General features: G+C 50.9%; 6 protein-coding genes across 6 annotated transcripts; 3 read left to right on the top strand and 3 right to left on the bottom strand.

Moving 5' to 3' along the window:
• Positions 1–627: 627 nt before the first annotated feature.
• On the bottom strand, positions 628–1961 carry CI109_101936 (prohibitin-2; the record flags this gene model as incomplete). The annotated part of the gene is made up of 6 exons (XM_032006539.1): positions 628–671; positions 737–1221; positions 1286–1341; positions 1411–1500; positions 1576–1658; positions 1757–1961. The coding sequence occupies 6 exons, from the start codon at positions 1959–1961 to the stop codon at positions 628–630; spliced, it is 963 nt and encodes a 320-aa protein (XP_031859208.1).
• Positions 1962–2310: 349 nt separating this feature from the next.
• Positions 2311–4704, top strand: CI109_101935 (methionine-tRNA ligase; the record flags this gene model as incomplete). The annotated part of the gene is made up of 8 exons (XM_032006540.1): positions 2311–2563; positions 2631–2824; positions 2886–2972; positions 3085–3310; positions 3424–3661; positions 3758–3972; positions 4058–4305; positions 4375–4704. The coding sequence occupies 8 exons, from the start codon at positions 2311–2313 to the stop codon at positions 4702–4704; spliced, it is 1791 nt and encodes a 596-aa protein (XP_031859209.1).
• A 133-nt stretch (positions 4705–4837) lies between these two features.
• CI109_101934 (uncharacterized protein) lies at positions 4838–6667 on the bottom strand (the record flags this gene model as incomplete). The annotated part of the gene is made up of 7 exons (XM_032006541.1): positions 4838–4919; positions 4976–5032; positions 5087–5174; positions 5274–5571; positions 6113–6207; positions 6376–6517; positions 6629–6667. 7 exons carry the CDS (start codon positions 6665–6667, stop codon positions 4838–4840), a joined length of 801 nt encoding a protein of 266 aa, XP_031859210.1.
• A 349-nt stretch (positions 6668–7016) lies between these two features.
• Positions 7017–12925, top strand: CI109_101933 (uncharacterized protein; the record flags this gene model as incomplete). The annotated part of the gene is made up of 4 exons (XM_032006542.2): positions 7017–7107; positions 7398–7576; positions 7688–9778; positions 9836–12925. 4 exons carry the CDS (start codon positions 7017–7019, stop codon positions 12923–12925), a joined length of 5451 nt encoding a protein of 1816 aa, XP_031859211.2.
• A 756-nt stretch (positions 12926–13681) lies between these two features.
• CI109_101932 (uncharacterized protein) lies at positions 13682–15233 on the top strand (the record flags this gene model as incomplete). Its single annotated transcript, XM_032006543.1, has 7 exons — positions 13682–13818; positions 13916–13941; positions 14102–14214; positions 14297–14388; positions 14496–14572; positions 14667–14785; positions 14877–15233. 7 exons carry the CDS (start codon positions 13682–13684, stop codon positions 15231–15233), a joined length of 921 nt encoding a protein of 306 aa, XP_031859212.1.
• Positions 15234–16132: 899 nt separating this feature from the next.
• CI109_101931 (uncharacterized protein) lies at positions 16133–18484 on the bottom strand (the record flags this gene model as incomplete). The annotated part of the gene is made up of 2 exons (XM_065967053.1): positions 16133–18118; positions 18299–18484. 2 exons carry the CDS (start codon positions 18482–18484, stop codon positions 16133–16135), a joined length of 2172 nt encoding a protein of 723 aa, XP_065823125.1.
• Positions 18485–19709: the final 1225 nt, after the last annotated feature.

The following is a 19709-nucleotide window of genomic DNA, read 5'->3' as shown; positions in this document are numbered from 1 at the left end:
GGTTCTCAACATGATAAATAGTGTTGTCGGTGAGACAAGAATCAATGTGGGAAGGGATGGTTAGACTCTGCGTGGGAAGATTATGGCCGAAGTTACCCGTACTCACCCTATACAAACAGCTGGATCGAACTTGGGCATGGCAAAAGACGCTACGCTATGTACAGATGGATTGACAGTTAAGTGTCATGGATTATATTATCGAGCGCCGAACATCCATATGCAGATTATCAGAAGAAACAAATGGTGGTTCAATCTCTCCCAGCCAAGAGTGATCCCTGATTGTAACAAGCGTACGAGATTGCCAAACACAAAGGCTCACCCAACCCTGCATTGAGACCAGAAAAGATCAGATCGACATCGCCTCCACGCACGTTCTTGATGAAAGAGGTCCGTGCTCAGGCATCTCGGTACGTTGCGTGTGTGTTCCGCATAACCAAAGGACACTTCGATCAAGATGTGCTCATGGACAGCTGTCCGAGCGTAAAACGTGACGTCGAGAAACGCAACACAAGATCATTACACATTGCTCAGAGTTTCGCAGCACCACGTTCACTACGGAGACGATGGACGATGAGATGTTGCTGCATATACTATGTTGACTACCTGGACCCTATCATAGCCGACCTTTTACTTCTTTTCTGATGCGGAGGAAAGGACCTCATCGTCGGCGACTGCAGAAAAAATCCGTGTCAGTCATGTCTTCACTGTGTTCGGGGCTCAACTTCATGCCACTCACCATTCAACAACAAGCTTCTAGCATCCAACATGACCCTGTTACCACTCTGTGCCAACGTGGTGGCGATCTCTCGTGCGGCTTCAAGTCTTCTCAATTGCAAGAAACCCTTGTTCGTCCTAACGGCCTCTCCGATCAACTCTGCACTTCTAGCCTCACCCTGAGCTCTGACGATGATACTCTGCTTCTCCTGGATGGCCTGGTCGACCAAGAATGCTGCTCGTTGAGCGATCTGCTGGGCGACCTGCTTGGCCTCGACGGCATGTGTGAACTCGGGAGAGAAGGCGACATGGGTGATGGAAACGTCATCGAGGATGAGGTTGAATCGACGAGCTCGTCGAGTAAGGTTCTCACGGACCAATCGGGAAACCATCTCTCGTTGTGTGATCAATTGAGACGCGTTGAATTGAGCAACAACGGATTTGAGAACTTCGTTGACGATCGAAGGGAGGACTCGCTCATCGTAGTCAGTACCAAGTTCTCGGTAGCTTTGGTAGACAAGGAAGCATCAGCTTTGAGAGCACAGGGGGATGTGCCACCACTATCACTCACATAGTGGGGAGGTCGTTGACGGAAGGTCGAGACAAGACACGACAGGTGATGTTAACCTGAAAAGTACCCAAGGGCGATCAGCGCTGATCGGTTCACTGGTAACAGCTTCCAATGAAGCAACGTACCATCTGCAAGTCCTTGGTACCAGTCAAGGAGGCAATGTTTCTAGGTTTAGCTCGGACATCGTAGATGACGGGGCTCTCCAACCAAGGAAGCTAAGATCGAGTCAAACAGACCGATCAGCACGAGTTCCCTGCCTTCGCGGGCGGCGGCAAGAACAGTATACTCACGACCAAATGGGTTCCTTCAGGATAGATGTCGGGCTTGACACCATTTATCCTAGAATACTTGATTGCTCGATGACCACCATCGACTGCGAGAAAGAATAGAAGTATCAGCAAAAGTAAATCGGATCTTCGATCTCGCCAAAAGCGGAAGACTATAGTACATTGACATTGACGTCTGACTTACCGTTGAAGATAGAGTAGTTAAGGACAAGGCCACCAGCTAACAAAGCACCGATCGCTCCGCCACCTGCTAAGAATCCCTTTCCACCACCTGGGAATTGTCCACCACGACCTGCGCCACCACCACCACCGCCGCCGCTCGCTTGGAGTCGAGCACGATTGAGCTGTTGTGCGAGTTTCGCAAATGCTTCTCCTCCTGATCTGTTCATTGTGTTGTATGTGCTTGCGTGTATGAGAGATCCGAAGAGGTATCAAAAAGAGGTGTATAGATATCGAGAAGACAAAGTGTTTAGGCAATGCAATGAATGCGAAGGATCGAGATCGTAGCGCGGCCTCGTCACCTCCGGCAAAGTTCAGTTGTAAGCTGTAAGCTATAGATCACGTGACCGAGTTTCTTGGTGCACTCTAGCTTCCCTCCACCGACATGTCCCGACAACATCCACAAAGTCTGTAGACTATCATCAACGGTGACAATGACAGGTAGCATCGTTGTTCAAACCATACCAGCACTGTTCAACGAGAATTGGTGGGACGGAGAAGGAGAACTAGAGCATTACCATGCGGCCGCAAATACCGAGGACACTGCTATCTTGCAGACAAGCTAGAATTAGGTCGATCCCCGCAATCACGTTCAGGCTCGCCCAACCAACTAGTACTCGATATTTCCCCTATTCCACCACAACAAGCGATACGACTCCCTCTACACCCGTAGAATCCTCTTCAAAGCTCCCTTCGCTATTCACCCCTACTTCCGATCCTGCGACGGCCAAACCGTTCTACGTCACTACACCCATCTTCTACGTCAATGCAGGTTAGTCATTCTTCTCTAGTTGTTGGCTGGTAAGCATGCAAGGCTGACTTGTAATTTTGTATCTTAGCTCCGCATATCGGACATCTTCATTCCTTGCTGCTGACCGACGTCCTCGCACGCTTCTCTAGACTAAGACATCCTACACGCAAAGTGCTCTTTGCGACAGGCACAGATGAACATGGTATGAAGATCCAACAGGCTGCAAAGGCGAAAGGAATAGAAGAGAAAGCGTTTTGCGACGATGTCAGCCAAAGATTTAGAGTGAGTACAGCTAGCAGACCATCTGAGGGTAAAAGAAGCTGACGGGAATGTACGGCTGTAGGACTTGGCTCAATTGGCAAACGCTTCACATACGGATTTCATACGGACGACGGAGGAGAGGCATGAGCGTGCAGTGCAGCATTTCTGGGTGAGTGACACACATCTCTACGAACTGTTCCTCTCTAAATTCGATACGACCTACCGTGTCCCTACTGGGCTACAAGTCCTGAGCTGGGCTAACGGACGACGATAACTTACAGGAAAAACTCGTGGCCTCGGGTGATATCTACAAAGGCACACATTCAGGCTGGTACTCCGTTTCCGACGAATCGTTCTACGCAGCATCGCAAGTGACAGAAAGAGAAGATGGGAAGATGATAGCTCTTGAGACGGGGAACGAGGTGGTTTGGGAAGAAGAGGTGAATTGGAAATTTAGATTGTCAAAGTATAGAGGGTTTTTGCAAGAGTGGTTAAGTAAACCAGAATGTGAGTGTGCTATCCGTTGAAGATGGTGAATGTCCTTGGCATTTTGCTTCGAGCCACTTTGCTGAGAGGAGACGAAGGATTATGAGACTGATGTCGTTTCACACTGGATATAGCCGCCCATCCAAACACTGTACGATTAGAACTCATCCGTCAAGCACAGACCCTCGAAGATCTATCCGTCTCAAGACCGAAATCTAGAGTAAAATGGGGAATAACTGTACCAGGCGATGAAGACCAGACGATCTACGTATGGGTGGACGCTTTGATCAATTATGTTACCGTGACAGGTTATCCAGAGGGTCAAGAGGGATGGCCTGCTGATGTTCACGTTGTCGGAAAAGATATCATCAAGTGAGTACTATCTCTTGCCCATCCTGGTCGACCTTTGTCTCTGCCATCTGGGGACAATCTAGCAGGATGAAAGCTGATCATGTTCAATTGTGACAGATTCCACGCTCTTCACTGGCCAGCGCTCCTCACTTCAGCAGGTCTCGAGCCACCTAACCGAGTCATCGCCCACGCACACTGGACGATGGGCAAATCGAAAATGTCAAAATCGAAGGGCAATGTCGTAGATCCTATCGACGCGATGCGGAACTGGAGTGTGGATGGTGTAAGATGGTATCTTATGCGAGTGGGAGGGAGTCTGACCGATGATGCGGGTGCGTGGACAGTTGGCCATCACACCCGTGTCGCTGCCTGGGCAATTTCATGTAGCAAGCTAATTCATCGTTCATGTCCTGACAGACTACGCACCCGACCAAGTGGAGGTTCATTACCGACTGCTAGCCGACCAAATGGGTAATCTACTATCCAGAATATCAGGCGCCAAAATGCTCAAGAAAGCGACGAGAGAGTTTGATCCTTCATCTTCAGAAGATAGAGATGTAGATCTAGACGGGCTTTTGGCAGGACTGAGAGACGATGTCGAGAGTAAGATGGAAGGATATATGGTCAACCATGCTTGTGGTGCGGTGTTGGAGGTGATCATGGCGGTGAGCGATCCGTTGTTCAAGTTGACGGGAATCAACGAGGTTGCTGATTGCGAGTTTTCGTCTTTGTAGACCAACAAGTTATTCACCGACTTGGCACCATGGTCCAGTGCCGATGGTACTAAGGCCATCACATACGCTTATCACTCTCTCCGTCTCGCTAGTATTTTGCTCCAACCGATAATACCTTCCAAAGCTGCTGAAGCGTTAGATAGACTAGGTGTTCCGGAGATCGAGAGGAGTTGGGAAGATGCGGTGTGGTCGACTAGTGGAGGGGAGTCGTTGAAGACCGAGGAGATTGTGAGACGGTTACAAAGTGGGAGCGATAGGTGGAAAGGGAAAGGACATTTGTTCCCACTTCCAGAGAAAGGACATGATAGTTTGGTAAAGACGATAGCATGAGCGGTCTTGAGCATATAGCATGGATACTACTCTTGCATCTCTGACTGAGCCCGTCCGCATTTACGTGGGTGTGCGGTGTCAATCATCCGGATCCACTGCTGGGGCCGGGCGAACATCGCATAACCTTGTAGCATCACATGCTCTTGAGTGGTACAGCACCGTATTCGTGACCCTGCAGCACGGTCCAGACTATTTCCCCAAGCATGTCCGCAACCCTACCGCAGGCGACATCAGTCTGGTAGCAAGCGAGAAACAAGGAGAGAAGACCTACCAATCCCATCTAGTTCTATAACATTTCAACCCTTCTCTCCAAGGTAACCACTCGATTCTGCTCACATCACAATAATCAGCTCGGACATGAAAGCTAGGATGCGTCACGTACAAGCCTAGATGTCGTAGTGTCTCACACCCCTTCGAAGTGAGTGAGATTGCGCATAGCAATGCCGATGAGATAGAACAAAGTATAAGACCTGAATGATCATTCAGAAGGATAAGCTTTCGACGCGATATCATCCACGATTTGGGAGGGACGAAGCAGGGCGAGTGACCCGATTAGGGGAAAGACGTACCTGTACCCAGTGTCGAGAGCAGAGTTGTATACACTCCTTCCCACCATACATTCTTTCCCCTTTTCCGTCTGGCACCACCAGTAGCTGCAGTTGATGACCTCGTTACTCTTTTCTCCAACGGAGTGCCAGTTTTGGGCTTCACATCCCTTGATTTCCCCCTCGATGAGGTAGTAGGTGTTTTACGTTTGGGTATAGAACGGGAAGGGACGAATTTGGAAAGGACAGGGAATACCCAGCGGAGTATACGATATGCAGCGATCGAGAAGAGGAGTGTGAAGAAACCAAAGAGGGCTGCTATCTAATGACACGAACAGACGAGGTTAGTGTTGTTTTATGTTTGGAAGGTCAGAGTAAGTGGAAACGACAGGGAGCAAGGTCTATAAGGGTAAGATGACATACAATGTATTGCGCATTCCGGATCAGCCACGATGCGGCGGATAGTATCAACACCATAGTCCGGCTTTCATGTTGCTACTGAAGCTGGATCATGAGATGAAAGATTGTTCTATTTGTACAAACATTGGTGTGTCAACAAACTTGTCTCGTAAGCTCGAAATGGGGTCTCCGCATACCAGAATGAACCGTGAAATCTTACGTTGAGTCCCCGTGGGTATCCATCTTGCATGTTTGTCCTGTCAATAGTCGTTTAGTGTGAGCGATCATGGAAGAGGGAGGATGGAGGTGTATACATCGAGATACATCATTTAAAATCATATATACTGCTGTTGTGTCTGCCATTCAAAACATTTCGTCGTGATGCTATTTCCTATTTCTTCGTCCTCAAAGGCCTGCCCGCTACTGGCTCGCTACTGTCCTCGTTGATTCTGTAATCAATTCACCTTTCGCTTGATATCATTGCCGATACTCGCACGCTTGTTTCGGTCCGTGTAGATTATGAAAGCGACACCGACCAAACCGATGACGATGATGTTGGCTGAAACACAAAGGTCAGCAGTCGTTCACAATCGTTTCCAGGTCGCTGTACGTATGACTTTCACGGAAAGACAAAGACAAGATTCGAGACCCAATATATAGAGTGAGATTTTAAATGGAGATTGCGAGGATGGTTGAAAGAGTGAACGACGTCGAGACACCAACTCACAGATGATAAAGTTGACAGAGGCGCCGACCAACGACGCAGCACTCTCAAGCACGTTCCCGACCAACGAAACTACGCCGTGGACGAGCGAGTAGACGACATTGGCGAATGATTGTAGTACAGCGAAGATACTTTGGAAGATACCCTAATAGTTGAGAGACAACCACGTTAGTCTCTTTACGAGAAAGAAAGGGTATAGCTGGAATCTAGGCTAGGTCGAGGTCGTTGCGTAGAATAACGGGAGGACAGCACTCACTTGGATGACGTTGAAGAGTCCTTCGATGAGATTGGCCATTGTGTTTGTTTGTTATGAGTATGTATGGGGAGATGTGGTATATTGTTGATTGAATTGGGAAGGGAAGCGGGGTGGCCATTGGCACATTCCCAATTATATATATGTGTCGCGTCAGTTCCCGCAGGACTGCGCTAGGTGTTGCCCAGTGATACGGTACGGATAGGTGGTGACGAACCATTATGACGTCTTCAACATCACACGTCTGTTTGATCCAGCCACGTGGAACACTGATAGATCTATCCCAACGATGAAAAGGAATGCCCGCCTAACACCGACATCTTGACATGCCTGTGGCACAGTGCGCGCGGCACACCTTTGCAAGGGTGAATCGATAAGCAATTGGTTTGTAATGCTCCTAATGAGAATCGACCTCAGGGTAACGATACAAACCTTGTTCCGTGTGCTAATTCGAGGTTTTCTTCGTAATTCGCTGTTCGCATGTGAGCTAGTCAGCTCACGTCTGCTCTCTCTTTCTGTGCTTTCTGTGCCTTCTTCTCTCTCTCTCTACTATCTCTGCTACTTATACATTCTACAATTCTTGCACGTTAGACAGATATACTCTACACTATCTTCCGGGAAAGCAAGTGATACCTCAACCCCTGATGCTGTAGTCGCTAGACGGGGCGGAAGAAAGGGTCAACAGCACATTATCGGTCGCTCCTTTATCAACAACAAACAATAATACCAATTTCCTACGACACAACAACACATCCCCATTTCGCATAAGCAGGTCCGACGGCTGTTCCCTTCACCATGTCCTCATCATCCTACACACCAGCCAAACCCTCCTCTTCCACTCCTGGCCCTTCAGCGAGAGCTGGGCCCTCGAGATGGGATGCAGGGGAAGACGTCTCCTTCTCGAGTAGGGATAGAGAAGATAGGGCAAACGGGTACAGTAGAACCGGAGAGGTCAGTGGCGTTCGATTTTGCATTTGTTACCGAGCTGACGATCTGTCTCGCTTTGTCATCATTCACGTCATCCTAATCCATTTGATTTATTACAACTTTCTGCGTCGCTAGTCCTCTGCGCCTCGACCTTACGCTATCCCACCTTGGCAGAACCGACCTCCGCCTCGTCAGACATTTCGACTTCACTCGGGAGCTCCGGGACCAGGTTCGCGACCGAGATCACATACGCCATCTCCTCCTCGAAGAGGTTACGATAGAGATCGGGACCGAGATAGAGATAGAGATAGGGGTTTCGACGTTCGCGATAGATTGAGTCTGGACTCTGGACGGTCCGGGGATTTACCGCCTCCAAGACGGACTTCGGGCTTCACGTCTGGTCCTCCGAGGGAAAGAGAACCACCCGGATGGAGCAGGGATGATCGACGGTGGATAGACCGCCGAGAAGATAGAGACAGATTCCGCGATGAGTTACCTAGAAGTGTACCTCCCCGACCGTCATCGTCTTCCGCTCAAATACCACCCCCACGTTACCCCTCAGACAGACCACCACCGCCTCGCTCACCACCATCAGCACCAAGAGGACCCCGAGCTCTGGCCACTGCGACTCCCCCCGCGTATTCGTCCCCCCGGGTTCCGTCCGGTCCTCGTTCTGGACCTCAGTACGCAACGCCATCACGAGACGAAAGAGACCGTAGCCCCTTCCAGAGTCGCGAAACGTCACGGACTTTTGACCGGCCGACTAGCTCAGCGGGAGGTCCTGGACCATCCTCCCTAGCATTCGCCTCTTCACAACATGCGTCGAGACCATCAACCCCACCAGAGACCTCCTCAGTTCCTCGCGCACCGAGATCAATGAGAGGCTCGTCCAGTCCTGTTGAAACTCGACGGGCGAGGGAGTTTGAAGGGGCTTCGAGTGTACCTGCTTCGCACGTCCCTCTACCGGACATCAAGGCCGATCCATCTGCCACCGCAGATGAGGCTGATCTGGAAGAAGGAGAAGTCATCTCACCAGTCCAAACAGCTCGACAACCGTCATCGTCGTGGTCGTACAAGCCTGAAGATCGTGGTCGACGGGCATGGTCGCCACCGCGAGACAGGGATAGAGATCGCTGGGAACGGGAGAGGGATTGGGAAAGAGACAGAGATAGGGATAGGAGAAGGCCGGGAAGTCCATCACCACCACCACAATGGAACGGAAGACGGAACCTCGAGGACAGTTGGGGCGGTTCGGGCGCTAGAGGAAGGCGGAGAAGTACCTCCAATCCAACTAGGTGGAGAGGGCCGGCCTCGGATGACCACCCGGAAGCTGCCCGATCTCCCATGAAGGCGAGCACTCCACGTGAAAGCGATCGTGCGCCGTCCGAACGAGAAGATATCAAGACAGGAGAAGAGATGGACGTGGATCAGACGGAACATCCTGACAGACCTCCTACACCCCCTGTACCTCCTCCTGAGGTGAAGTCCGAACCACTTCCAAGCGAATCGACATTGCTCCCAACGGATAGTACAATGCTCGAACCACCTTCCGTACCCTCGCGACCGGACACTCCTGCCCTGCCTCCACCTGTACCAGAATCAGAATCAACTTCACAGCCAGAGGTTACGGAACCACATACGAACGAGAATCTCGCACCTGAAGATGACGTTCCCGACAGACCGGTGACTCCGGCTCTTCCTCCGCCATCTACGACCGGAGACTCGAGTTTGAAGCCCGAAGCTGTGGAGCCTATCGATGAGGATGTCACGATGGACAATCCACACAAGCAAGCAGACGCGGACGTCGTAATGGACACAACGGAAGCTGAAGTTGGGACAGTGGAGCATGATGTGGTGCCAGAAGCGTCCTCGCCAGTAGGTGAAATGGCAAAGAACCTGCCTCCACCGAGCAAGGATATCCCTGGTCTCGACACTAGAGCGGCCCAAAAAGTGAATCTCGTTGCGGAAGCGACTACCGTCATTGAGATCGTTCCTGAAGCGGCAACAGACATCGATGTGATGGTGAACGAGACCTCGGATGTCCCTGCCCTGTCTCCGAGTGGAACAGGCCCTTCGGCGCTTGAACAAGCCGCTATGGATGGAGGGGTCCAGCAACGGGATCCGTCACCTGCTACTCCAGTGGCACCTACTTCACCTCCCGACTCGGCAGTACCACCTGCTGTTCAAAGTGATGCTACTTCCATAGAGGTCCAGATTGTGCAACAGGTAAGTCCTGGGCCGCAATGCTCCACGATCATACATTGATACTGATTTGTCTCATAGCAGCAAGACAGCGCACCGAGTCCCACGTCATCCGCGCCAATTTCTCAAGGGAAACCTGAACCACCCGTTACACGCAACAAGTCGTCTTTGATCACGTCGACGACCGACCCAAGTTCTCCATCTAGCCCTCCTCCACCCCGACGAGTCACGATTGCCGAGCGACGAGCCGTGAACCTCCCTCCTTCGAATACGTCACTCTCGTCGCCTTTTGGTGACAAATTCGCTCGGAAAGATCCCATGCCCACGGCCGACTCGACCGACGCCGAGACTGAAGCGGGACCCAAGACCGCGGACATAGACGAACGCGATGCACCTCTTTTCGACGATCCCAAAGAGGCAAGGCTCATCGCTGCCATCAAGGCCACACAGTCGAACCAGATCACTTTTGATGAGACCTCGATATTGGCGTGGAATCTGCACACTGCGCCAGAGGACACCAGTCGGATTCTAGCTATTGACGACCAGGAGAGGAACCAGATGCTCAAGAAGCTTACACAACCGCTTGTGCAGGAGCAACACATGGTAGCCAAGTTGGTCGCTATCACTGTCTCGCGGGAGAAAGTAGTCGCACAGGAGAAAGTGGAGCGCCTAAAAGCCGAATACCTTGAGCTAGACGAGGAGTGGAGAGAACACTGCAATTTCCTCGATTCGCTCATGGAGAAGCGCGGGCCACCGCCAGCCGATCTGTTCAATGTTCCGGGTGCTCTACTCCCTGTGGTTACTCCTGGACCTGTAGCCCCCACCACACCTATACCGGAGGATATTTTCAACTCTCGAGGAAACCGACGACGCGGTGCTGGAGATGCTGTCACTACCGAAGCAGAATTTGAGATGATTCTCGCTGGATTGGCGGATACAGCGGCGAAGGATCCCAACTTCCGTGCCTCCAAAACATCGGCTGTTGTACCCGACATGCTCCTGGATGAAGAGCGCCAACTCCGCTATGACGACGACAACGACCTTGTCACTGATCCCTTGGCATTCTACGATTTCGCAGGTAATGCGGAACCGATATGGACACCCGAAGAGCGAGCTCAATTCGTCAGGAGATATATGGCGTATCCTAAGCAGTTTGGACGGGTTTCTGATGGGATATCCAACAAGACCGCGTCCGATTGCGTCCTCTACTATTACAGGACAAAGAAGGAGGTGGACTACAAGGGCATGTTGGCGAGCAAGCGGGGTGGAGGAAAGAAGAAGTCGATCCCTATCAAGAAAGGTGGCAAGTCCGCGGCATTGTTGGCGGATCTCGAAAAGAAAAAGCCCACTGTCAACGCGAAAGACGATACTTCGACGCCAGTTAGAGGCAACGCACGAGGCGATAGAGAGGAGTCGGTTATTCCTGGAACGAGTGCCAGAAAGGGTCGACCGAGTTCGAGCGTAGGTGAAGGTCACGGTCCTGGAAGAAGGAGGAAGACAAACCTGGCAATGACAGCTACGACTGCCAACGGTGGCAACGATGACGATGAGCAGTTGGAATCAACGGCGACATCGAGAGCAGGCAGCGAGGCTCCTTCATCGATTGTAAGCGGTGGTGGCAAGGCAAAGATGAGAATGACAGTCAAGACCGCAAAGAGACCAAGGATTAGTTCCGTCTCTGGTGCCGAGGCTTCCCGATCACAACCAGTCGTGCCGGGAATTCCGGCTACGACTGCTCCAGAGCCGTCTGCTGCCACGCCCACCACGGCGACTGTGAATGGTCAACCCCTCGATCCGAACGTGGCTCAAACTGAGTTGCTTCCACCCGTCAAACGCGCTGGCAAGAGAAGAAAGGTTGTCGTCGATCCTGCTGATACTAGCATCGCTAATGGGACACCCGTCGATTCCGCTCTTGTCTTGGGTGCCGCTTCGCCTACGACTGCTCTACCAGTGGATGCCTCTGGATTGCTCGGAACCGGCACGCCTGGCGGACAAGACAAGCCTGCGAGGAGATCAGCGACAAACTCGTATTGGTCGGTTGAGGAGAAACGGAGGGTGAAGGAACTTGTGGCGACACATGGCATAGACGTCAAGGTGATCGCTTCGCAACTGAAAGGCAAGTCGGAGCGACAGGTCGGCAACTTCCTGGAAGGACATAGGTCGGAACTGGTAGAAGGAGGAGCGGGGACCGTCGCTACTGGAGCTGGAGGTATGAAAATGGAAGAGGTCAAGGTGAATGGCGTCACTGCTCAAGGCGGTTTGAACGACACATTCAAGTCTACCGCGCAACCTACTCGAACCATCTACGATACCTATCCCGCTTTCATGAGTGGAGCCGATAGATACGAACCTCGACTTGGCATGTTCCCCAACTCACCTCAAGCCACCACTGGCGGCGCGCAAGCGGTTGGAGAAAGTCCCTTGAAGCCCATCTCGCGTCCAGGTGGAATGCGCATCTCGGCATTGTTGAATGATGACCCACCGGCGGCAGCTGCCGATGTCAAGTTTGATTCGATTGACGCCGCCTCAGACGGTACGGTTGACGAGAGGGATATGGACGGTGTGATTAGACCTTCTCCGAGATCAAATCCGCCTATCCCATCAGGATCAGTCCAGCCGTCCACTTACACACGATACGACCAACAACGTCCGGATCTTGATCGGTACAGATCTTCAACGAGCGTTTCGTCTTCTCCTGCCGCCTATGCTCCTACACCTTCAAACTCTACGTGGAACGGTCCTCCGTCAGACGTCGGCTATCCTCATCGACCAGCGACAACAACCCCTCATCACTCCTCTTGGGATGCACATTCGCATCCTCCTCCTCATCATCATCCGCACTCGCTTGCCCACACGCATCGCGCAAACTCCTACTCCAATGGAAGCAGGTACGAACAGCAATCTATTCCAGCTCCTGCACCGGGATCGGGATCAGGGTATCATCATCGACAACTTTCACCTCATCAAGCGTTGCACACGCAGCAGTATAGCGGCGAGAGGACTTATGCGCATGATAGGGAAATGGCAGAACGATATGCTACTGCTTCTGGTCACGGACAATCACCTGTAGAAGGAGCGGGCTATGGTGCACCGTTACCAACTATGAATGGGGCATCATCTTCGGGCGGAGGAGGTGCAGGTGCTGCGCCTCAAGGCTATGGGTCGAGGTAGATGGAATGCAATGATGAGCGAAAGGCGTTCTTGGTGGGAAAGGGAGAAAGGAAGGTAGCAGGAAGGTATCTATAGTAACTTCATTACATAGTCATGCATTGTCAAGGGCATTTTGCACACTAGCAGAGCACGTCATCGTTGAGGAAAGTTTGGAGGGTATAGAAGCAGATCTGTTGTAAAGGATGTTCAACGAGGACAAAGCGATTTGTAGTTGAATGGATGCCGGTCGTAAGGGAAGTCACAGCGAAAAAGGATTTGTGGATTGTGGATTAAAGGTTGTCATAGCGAGACAGGATATACGCTTGAGTGGAGGACAGTGATCATCAACACGCACACTGCTATGACCACGAGCCGAGTATATAATACATGCATGTTGTCATTGTCATTCGTTGATAACTTTATACGACCTTGTGAGTGCTGGTGAACGGTTTGTACGAGCGTGCCTGATTGACGGTGGCGGATGTCGGATCCCGTCGGATTCCGGATCGCGTTGCGTTGCATTGCGGCGTTGCGAGCGAATATGAGCCTGGGTTAGCACGAATTCGAGAGTTAGTTGAGCTTATTTTGATCTGTGCAGTCATCAGAGTTACCAACTTTGTCCAACCAACCAATACTCGATACAACAGGCGTTTTTGAGCAAAGCATCGACAGCCACATAATAGACATATCGTATAAGGTATACTACACGCTACACGCATAACGACCTGTCAATCGCCACCAGCCCTCTGCAAGACGATCACTCACGCTCACGACACAATGGCCTCATCGCAAGTGTATGACGACGAGGAGATCGCTACGATCGTAGCCAGTGGTCAAGAGACCCCTGCAGAGAAGAAGGGAAAGAGCAAAGGAGGTAAAGGGACAATAGCGGTTGATATGGATGACGTGCTTTGGTGAGTTGGCAGGAGCAATCTAGCACGACGTGGAGTGTGCTGTTCAGGTAACTCAGGCGGTAATGGAGTAGCTAATCAACGATGCTTTGTGACTTAGTGAGACGAACGCTACGATCGTAGACAGTACGTTGTGTTCTTAAATTCCATTTCATTCCACCCTCCCTTGTTAGAGCGAGTTCAAGACTGTGCTGGACCAATTGTGCTCAAGCAATCAAGCCAGCAGGAACTCTTCTCTGTGATCGCTGACACTGACGATGTCAACCCACCTCTCATATCGTCACAGTGCACAACGAGCTATTCGATACACAACCACCTTTGACGCTAGACGATTTCAAGAACTACTTGTATTGGATGAACAGAGGTTGGGGAACCCCAGAAGAGACAGTAGGGATGGTTGTGAGTGGTTCTTTACCTGCGAAATGTGGAACACGCAAGCACTCGAGCACTCAAGCTGATCCCTCCCATTTTGGCTTCGTAGTCCAAGCTGTATCAAGGAGGACTTTACATGCGTGCTCCTCCTGTACCAGGTGCGAAAGAAGCGTTGCACAAGCTCAAGGCGATGGGATACAAGTGAGTTTGACTTTACAGCTTCACTGTACGATAGTACCTTTCCTCCGATAGGGCAGCTGGGGGGTGAAATGAGGAGACGAGCTGATGCTGATGCTAATGCTTCGTAGCCTTATTATCATCACTGCTCGATCGGAGGCACAACGCGCCGGTACAGAAGATTGGATAGCAGAGTATCTTCCAGATAGTGAGTTGAAGTGGGAACGCGTTTGTCTTCCATGCTATACCAATCATCCTGTCGTTATCCTCGTCTGGGTTGAGATGCTGATATCGCTATGCAGTCTTCGACGAGATACACTTCACTGGCGCTTTCGCCCATCTCGAAGCGACAAAGGAGGAGAAAGAAGGACATGTTGCGAGAAAGGCGATTGTTTCACACAAGAAACGATCAAAAGCAGAGGTGAGTGTGCGATTGTCACGCTTCTGCAATCAGGACAGGAGGGTGATCGATGACAGATCATCAATCTGACACTATCTCTTTTCCTACCTAGATCATCCACTCTACATCTTCTTTGTTTCTCATTGACGATTCGTCCGAAAACGCCTATGACATCGCTACATCGCTTCATCCTCATCCGTACCCTACCAAAGTTTTGCTATTTGGCAATTACCCATGGAACGCAATCGTCCATGTACCCGACCAACTCCAACCTCTTGAAAAGATGACATATCTCCAAAAACAAGAGAATGGTCTAGTGGAGGAATATGAACGATTACGAAAGGAGAAGATTGAGAGAGGTTGGTTGCCCGATGGCGTGGTTAGGGTGGGAGGGTGGGAAAATGTCATTCATTGGGTGGAAGGCTTTGAACGACGAATAGGATCTAACCAAGTGACGGAGAAGAATTGAGCAGAGTGTGTTGTGATTAGACACATGTAGATTCAAGTCGACTTATACCCACTAGCCTGGTTCGTCGTCAGCCTCGCCATAGACTCACATCTTGAGTAGTCATATATAGATAGATATCAGAACACAGAAACACAACTAGAGTGCAGCACTACTATCAGTCATCCCGTAGAAAAGCAATGCATCATGATCCACAGTCCATCAAATCACAATGGCAACATGTACAACAGCAATTGACTTCGCTGTAAACTACGGGAAAAGTTAAAAAAAAAGAAAAAAGAAAAGGAAAAGATTGAAAGCCTGAGGTAACGATGGCTAAGTCACGAGAATTAAAGGGCTATGAACAAATTGTCATCCTCTGTTTTTGTTTTTGGGTTTATGAAACAATTTTCCATTTGGTTCTCTCCTCTTTCCACACTATAAGACGGATGAACGACAAATTACAAGTGAAAACAGAGAGGGGAGCGTGCACAATCGACTCCAAATGGAGCGACGTGGTGCGTGATTGATAAAAAGGGGTATGGTGCGCCATGACTTCGTCGATGTGATCAGCAAATCACCGAGACCACATCGGAAAGAGTCAAGAAGATGGCATGAAGGTATAAATGCGAGGGTATACTATAGACCGCTCACACGGAGAAGATGCGAAGCGAAACGTGATAAATATCGATATCGGCGGCGCGTTGGAAAAAAACATGTATAGCGCGCTCTTGTGTAGTACAAGTGACGAAACGGAAGGGACAACCCGGTCAGCATCGTCACCGATGGTAACCAGCTGTCAGCATAGGACAGAGTGGGAGGGTGTGAATATTGAAGTCCATAACATCGGAATCGAAAAGGTCCTCGTGTGTTCGTGGGGAAGCAGAACTGAGTCTGCAAATGTTATACCACGTTAATCAGTGTTACCACTGAGAAGCACTGGTACCCCACCGTTTGGTTCCAGACAATGAGCTCGCGCCCATGTAACCAAATTCTGAAATCGGCTCATATAGCTGTGTTGGCGGGGCCACGACCGAGATTCCAGGTTCGATGGGATAGCCGATATTAGGATGACCGCGGGAGCCGAGGGGTGATCGCTTGTGTACCGACTTTTGACCATCGCATCTCTGGCAGCAACTGGGAGCGATGCGTTGGTCGTAGTCAAAGGCATCGGCTGATCGCCAGTCCGAAGTCTTGGTTGGCTTCGAGCCCAAAGATGTCCAATCGCTGGAAGATCGGTGTCGCGAGGATGATGCGAACTCATCAATCGCGACGTGATTGGTGTAGCTCGGATACGATGTCACGCGTTGGTGGCTGTTGTCCGATCCATAACTTCGCTCGCTCGAGTTGGAGGTCGATCGCTTGAGTTCAGAGACGGGTGGCAGCCACCGTTTGGCTCCATCATAATCGAGGAACTCTTCCTCCTCTTCATCCTCCTCTTCGTTGACAAGAGCATCAACGCTTCGTTCCGCACGCTCCATTTCAACGTCGATATCCGCACCTCGAGTGTCCCACGGCGCGTGATCGGTCGGTACTTGCGCATATGTACGAGCGAAAGATCCCCAATCCCTACTGATAGCTTGATCCGCCGCGGCCGGGAGCTCCTCAGCCGATAATCGTCGATCATAATTCGGTGAAGATGAGGCTGACTGAGGATCGTCGAGCTCGACTTCTCGAGCTTCAGTCACCATCTGGTCGATAAACGGAATGACAATATCATCCACTTCGTCGGGAAGGACTTTGCTAATCAGAGCGGTGTAAAGCTTGTTGACATGGTCGACCCATGACGACACAGGAACAAAAAGCGAAAAGTTGAGGTCGTGAAGGGCGCAGCGTTCCATAATGTCGAGTTGCTTGACAGGGATAGTAGTGACTTCGCACCAGGATTTAGTCAAGAAAGAGTTGTCATCCAACCACTTGCCCGCCAGGATCAAGCCCAAAGTCGCCACTCTTCTCTCTATGGCCTCTGGTTCGTAAGATCGATATTCGCGCAGGAAGTCTCGCAACTCTGCACCTTTGGTTCCATCGCCTTCGTGAAGGCCGAGACCTTGCAAAAACCAGACGCCAGCGACAAGAGCGGTTGGCGAAATGGTCATACGCTGGATCATGTCGAGAATGAAGCTGACAAAGTCAGGACTAGGTTTGTCGGCGTGTGACCAAGCAACATTCCAAGGGTCTCGAGCTTCGAGCTCGGGTCGTCGGTGGTGGACTGGTCGTGGCTTAGGAACGGGAGTCTGCGTCATCCCCATCCTGCCCCAAGGCTTCGAGTAATCAGGGGGTGATCGTCCAACGCGGAGCCATGCATCCTTTTCACGGCCGCCCGGGCCCCAAAGCTCATCAGAGGCACCTCCGACACCTGGACGGTACTGACCAGGAATATCGAGTATGTTGATAACTTGCGCAGCGTACCACATGGCAAAGGCGGCGTTAACAGACTCGGCACTGACTTCGGGGATGGCGGGAGCCACGTAGGTATACTCGACATGACTAGCGGGGTAGCGATAAGTATCATGAGGGGTGATAGGCCGTTCAGGAAGCTGAACGAGCCTCGGGTGGAGTAGAGGAGCGCGGAAGTCTGTCGGCTGGAAGTTAGGCCAAGCTTGCTGTGGCGGTGACCAAACCGAGTGTTGTTGCTGTCGAGAATAACCGATCACAGGGTCGGGGACGGGTTCATGGTCGAAAGCAAACGCATTGCCGCTTGGGAAAGCCAAAGGAGGCTCTTGCCTGTCGTTGTAGTGATGAAAGTTCGGCTCTTGCATATGCATCGCCCCACGAGGTGCACCGGTATTATCACCGTACATCCACTCGTCGCGGGGTCGAGAAAAAGCACTCGCTTCGGGACCAATGGAAGGATATGGATGACCATTGAAGGACATCCTCGCTTGGCGTCCTGACAGCATGAAGTCTTCCTGCGCGTCAAAAGTCGGTTTTTCGCGGAGTCGTAACAAGTCACACACGAAAGGAGGACAAGGTAAAAGGAAGGCGTGATCGGTGCGCAATTCCGAAGGAGGAGCAGATATATGAAAGGGAGATGAAGGCTCGGAGATCAGCAAAGGTGAATGTGCTCCTTGTTCAGAATGCAGACTTACATCAATCTCTTCCACTTCCGCTTCCCGACCGTAACCTCTTGCCTCGCTGAACGAAGAAGGTCGCTGATAACCACCGTTGAGAAGTTTCAGGAGCTCTACGTCACTTCCGCTATACTCGACGTCGGCTCCGCGAGCACGTTGTGAGAAGACCTCGTGCCCAACGGGCATATCGTACATGTATGGCATGACGGTGGGACAGGGATGAACCCCAGCTGACCCAGGGGTCGTGGTACGACCGCTCCTAGACGGAGGGACGAGTACCGACTTGAAAGCGGAAACGAGGTCGTGAGAAGAGGGATTCCTATCGGTGGCAAATGTTGATGTTTTCGAGGGATTCGTGAAAGGTTGGGCGATTACTCGCGATGCGATTGTGTATTAATAGGAAAGCGAAATTCCGGGATCCAGAGAAGACGTATCAGGACGTGGCGAGAGTCGTGAAGGTGTGAGAAAAGGTTAATTGTGAAGGTGCGGTTGTTGTGTGGATGTGTTGAAAAGCAAGGAGTAAGGACACCAATGAAGGTGTGCAGTGGGCTGCGCTCGACTTGCTTGACCGAAGTCTGAATTGAAGATTGTTCGGAAAGAAGAGAAAGTGGAAAGTCGCTATCGCAATGCACGGTTGACGATATGTATCCACGGGAGTGAGACTGGAGGATGGAAAGGGTGGCAAGAAGGAGATTGAATGATGGATGGGAGATTGAGGCGATGACAAAGAGTGATGAACGTAAATCTAGTCAGCCGGGCAAGTTGAATGATGGCGATTTTCCGATGACCGAGCTCTCTTTGTCTCTTAATTCAAGACTCACGTTATACGGGAATCGTTTTCTTGAATGGCTAAGAAGACTTCCTGTATCCGCGTATGCTTGTCTCCGCTCTGCTTGGCCAGCTACTCTTCGTGAGTCAACGAGGACTAACGAGACGATTGGAGGGATAGGGAGGTTTCCTTCTCTTGTTCCTTTCGATTCTTCTCTCAACTACTCCTTTTTTGACGTTCTGTTCAACTGCAGAGATAGACTTGGCGAAAAGCTCTCTCGATGCTGTTGACTGAATCTGGGTTGGAGGGTTATGGGGAGGGTTTGACGGCAGGGGCAGAGTAGTTCCTTGTGTCAAGGTTACTCTGTGTACCGGTTTTGTATAGTGGTTTGGAGGAAGAGAAAAGGAGGGGAAGGTTGGTTGAATGAGAAGGACGGGATTTGATGCTACTGACTCACGATGCGCGCCCTTATCCCTGGCTCACTCTCTCTGAGCCAACTACTACTGCTGCTACTACGTCAGCAGCACAAAGAAACGCCAAAAGGCAATGAAAATTACATCGGCATTTCGGTGATTACGTTTAGTGGCAATGAGACGCGTCTCGTGTTTCCTCATGTTGTCATGTCGATGCTGCGGTTGATGTTTAGTGGTGAGATTGCTC

Source organism: Kwoniella shandongensis, chromosome 3 (genome assembly GCF_008629635.2).
Source record: "Kwoniella shandongensis chromosome 3, complete sequence".
NCBI lineage: Eukaryota > Fungi > Basidiomycota > Tremellomycetes > Tremellales > Cryptococcaceae > Kwoniella > Kwoniella shandongensis.
This window is presented reverse-complemented; position numbering and strand designations above follow the sequence as displayed.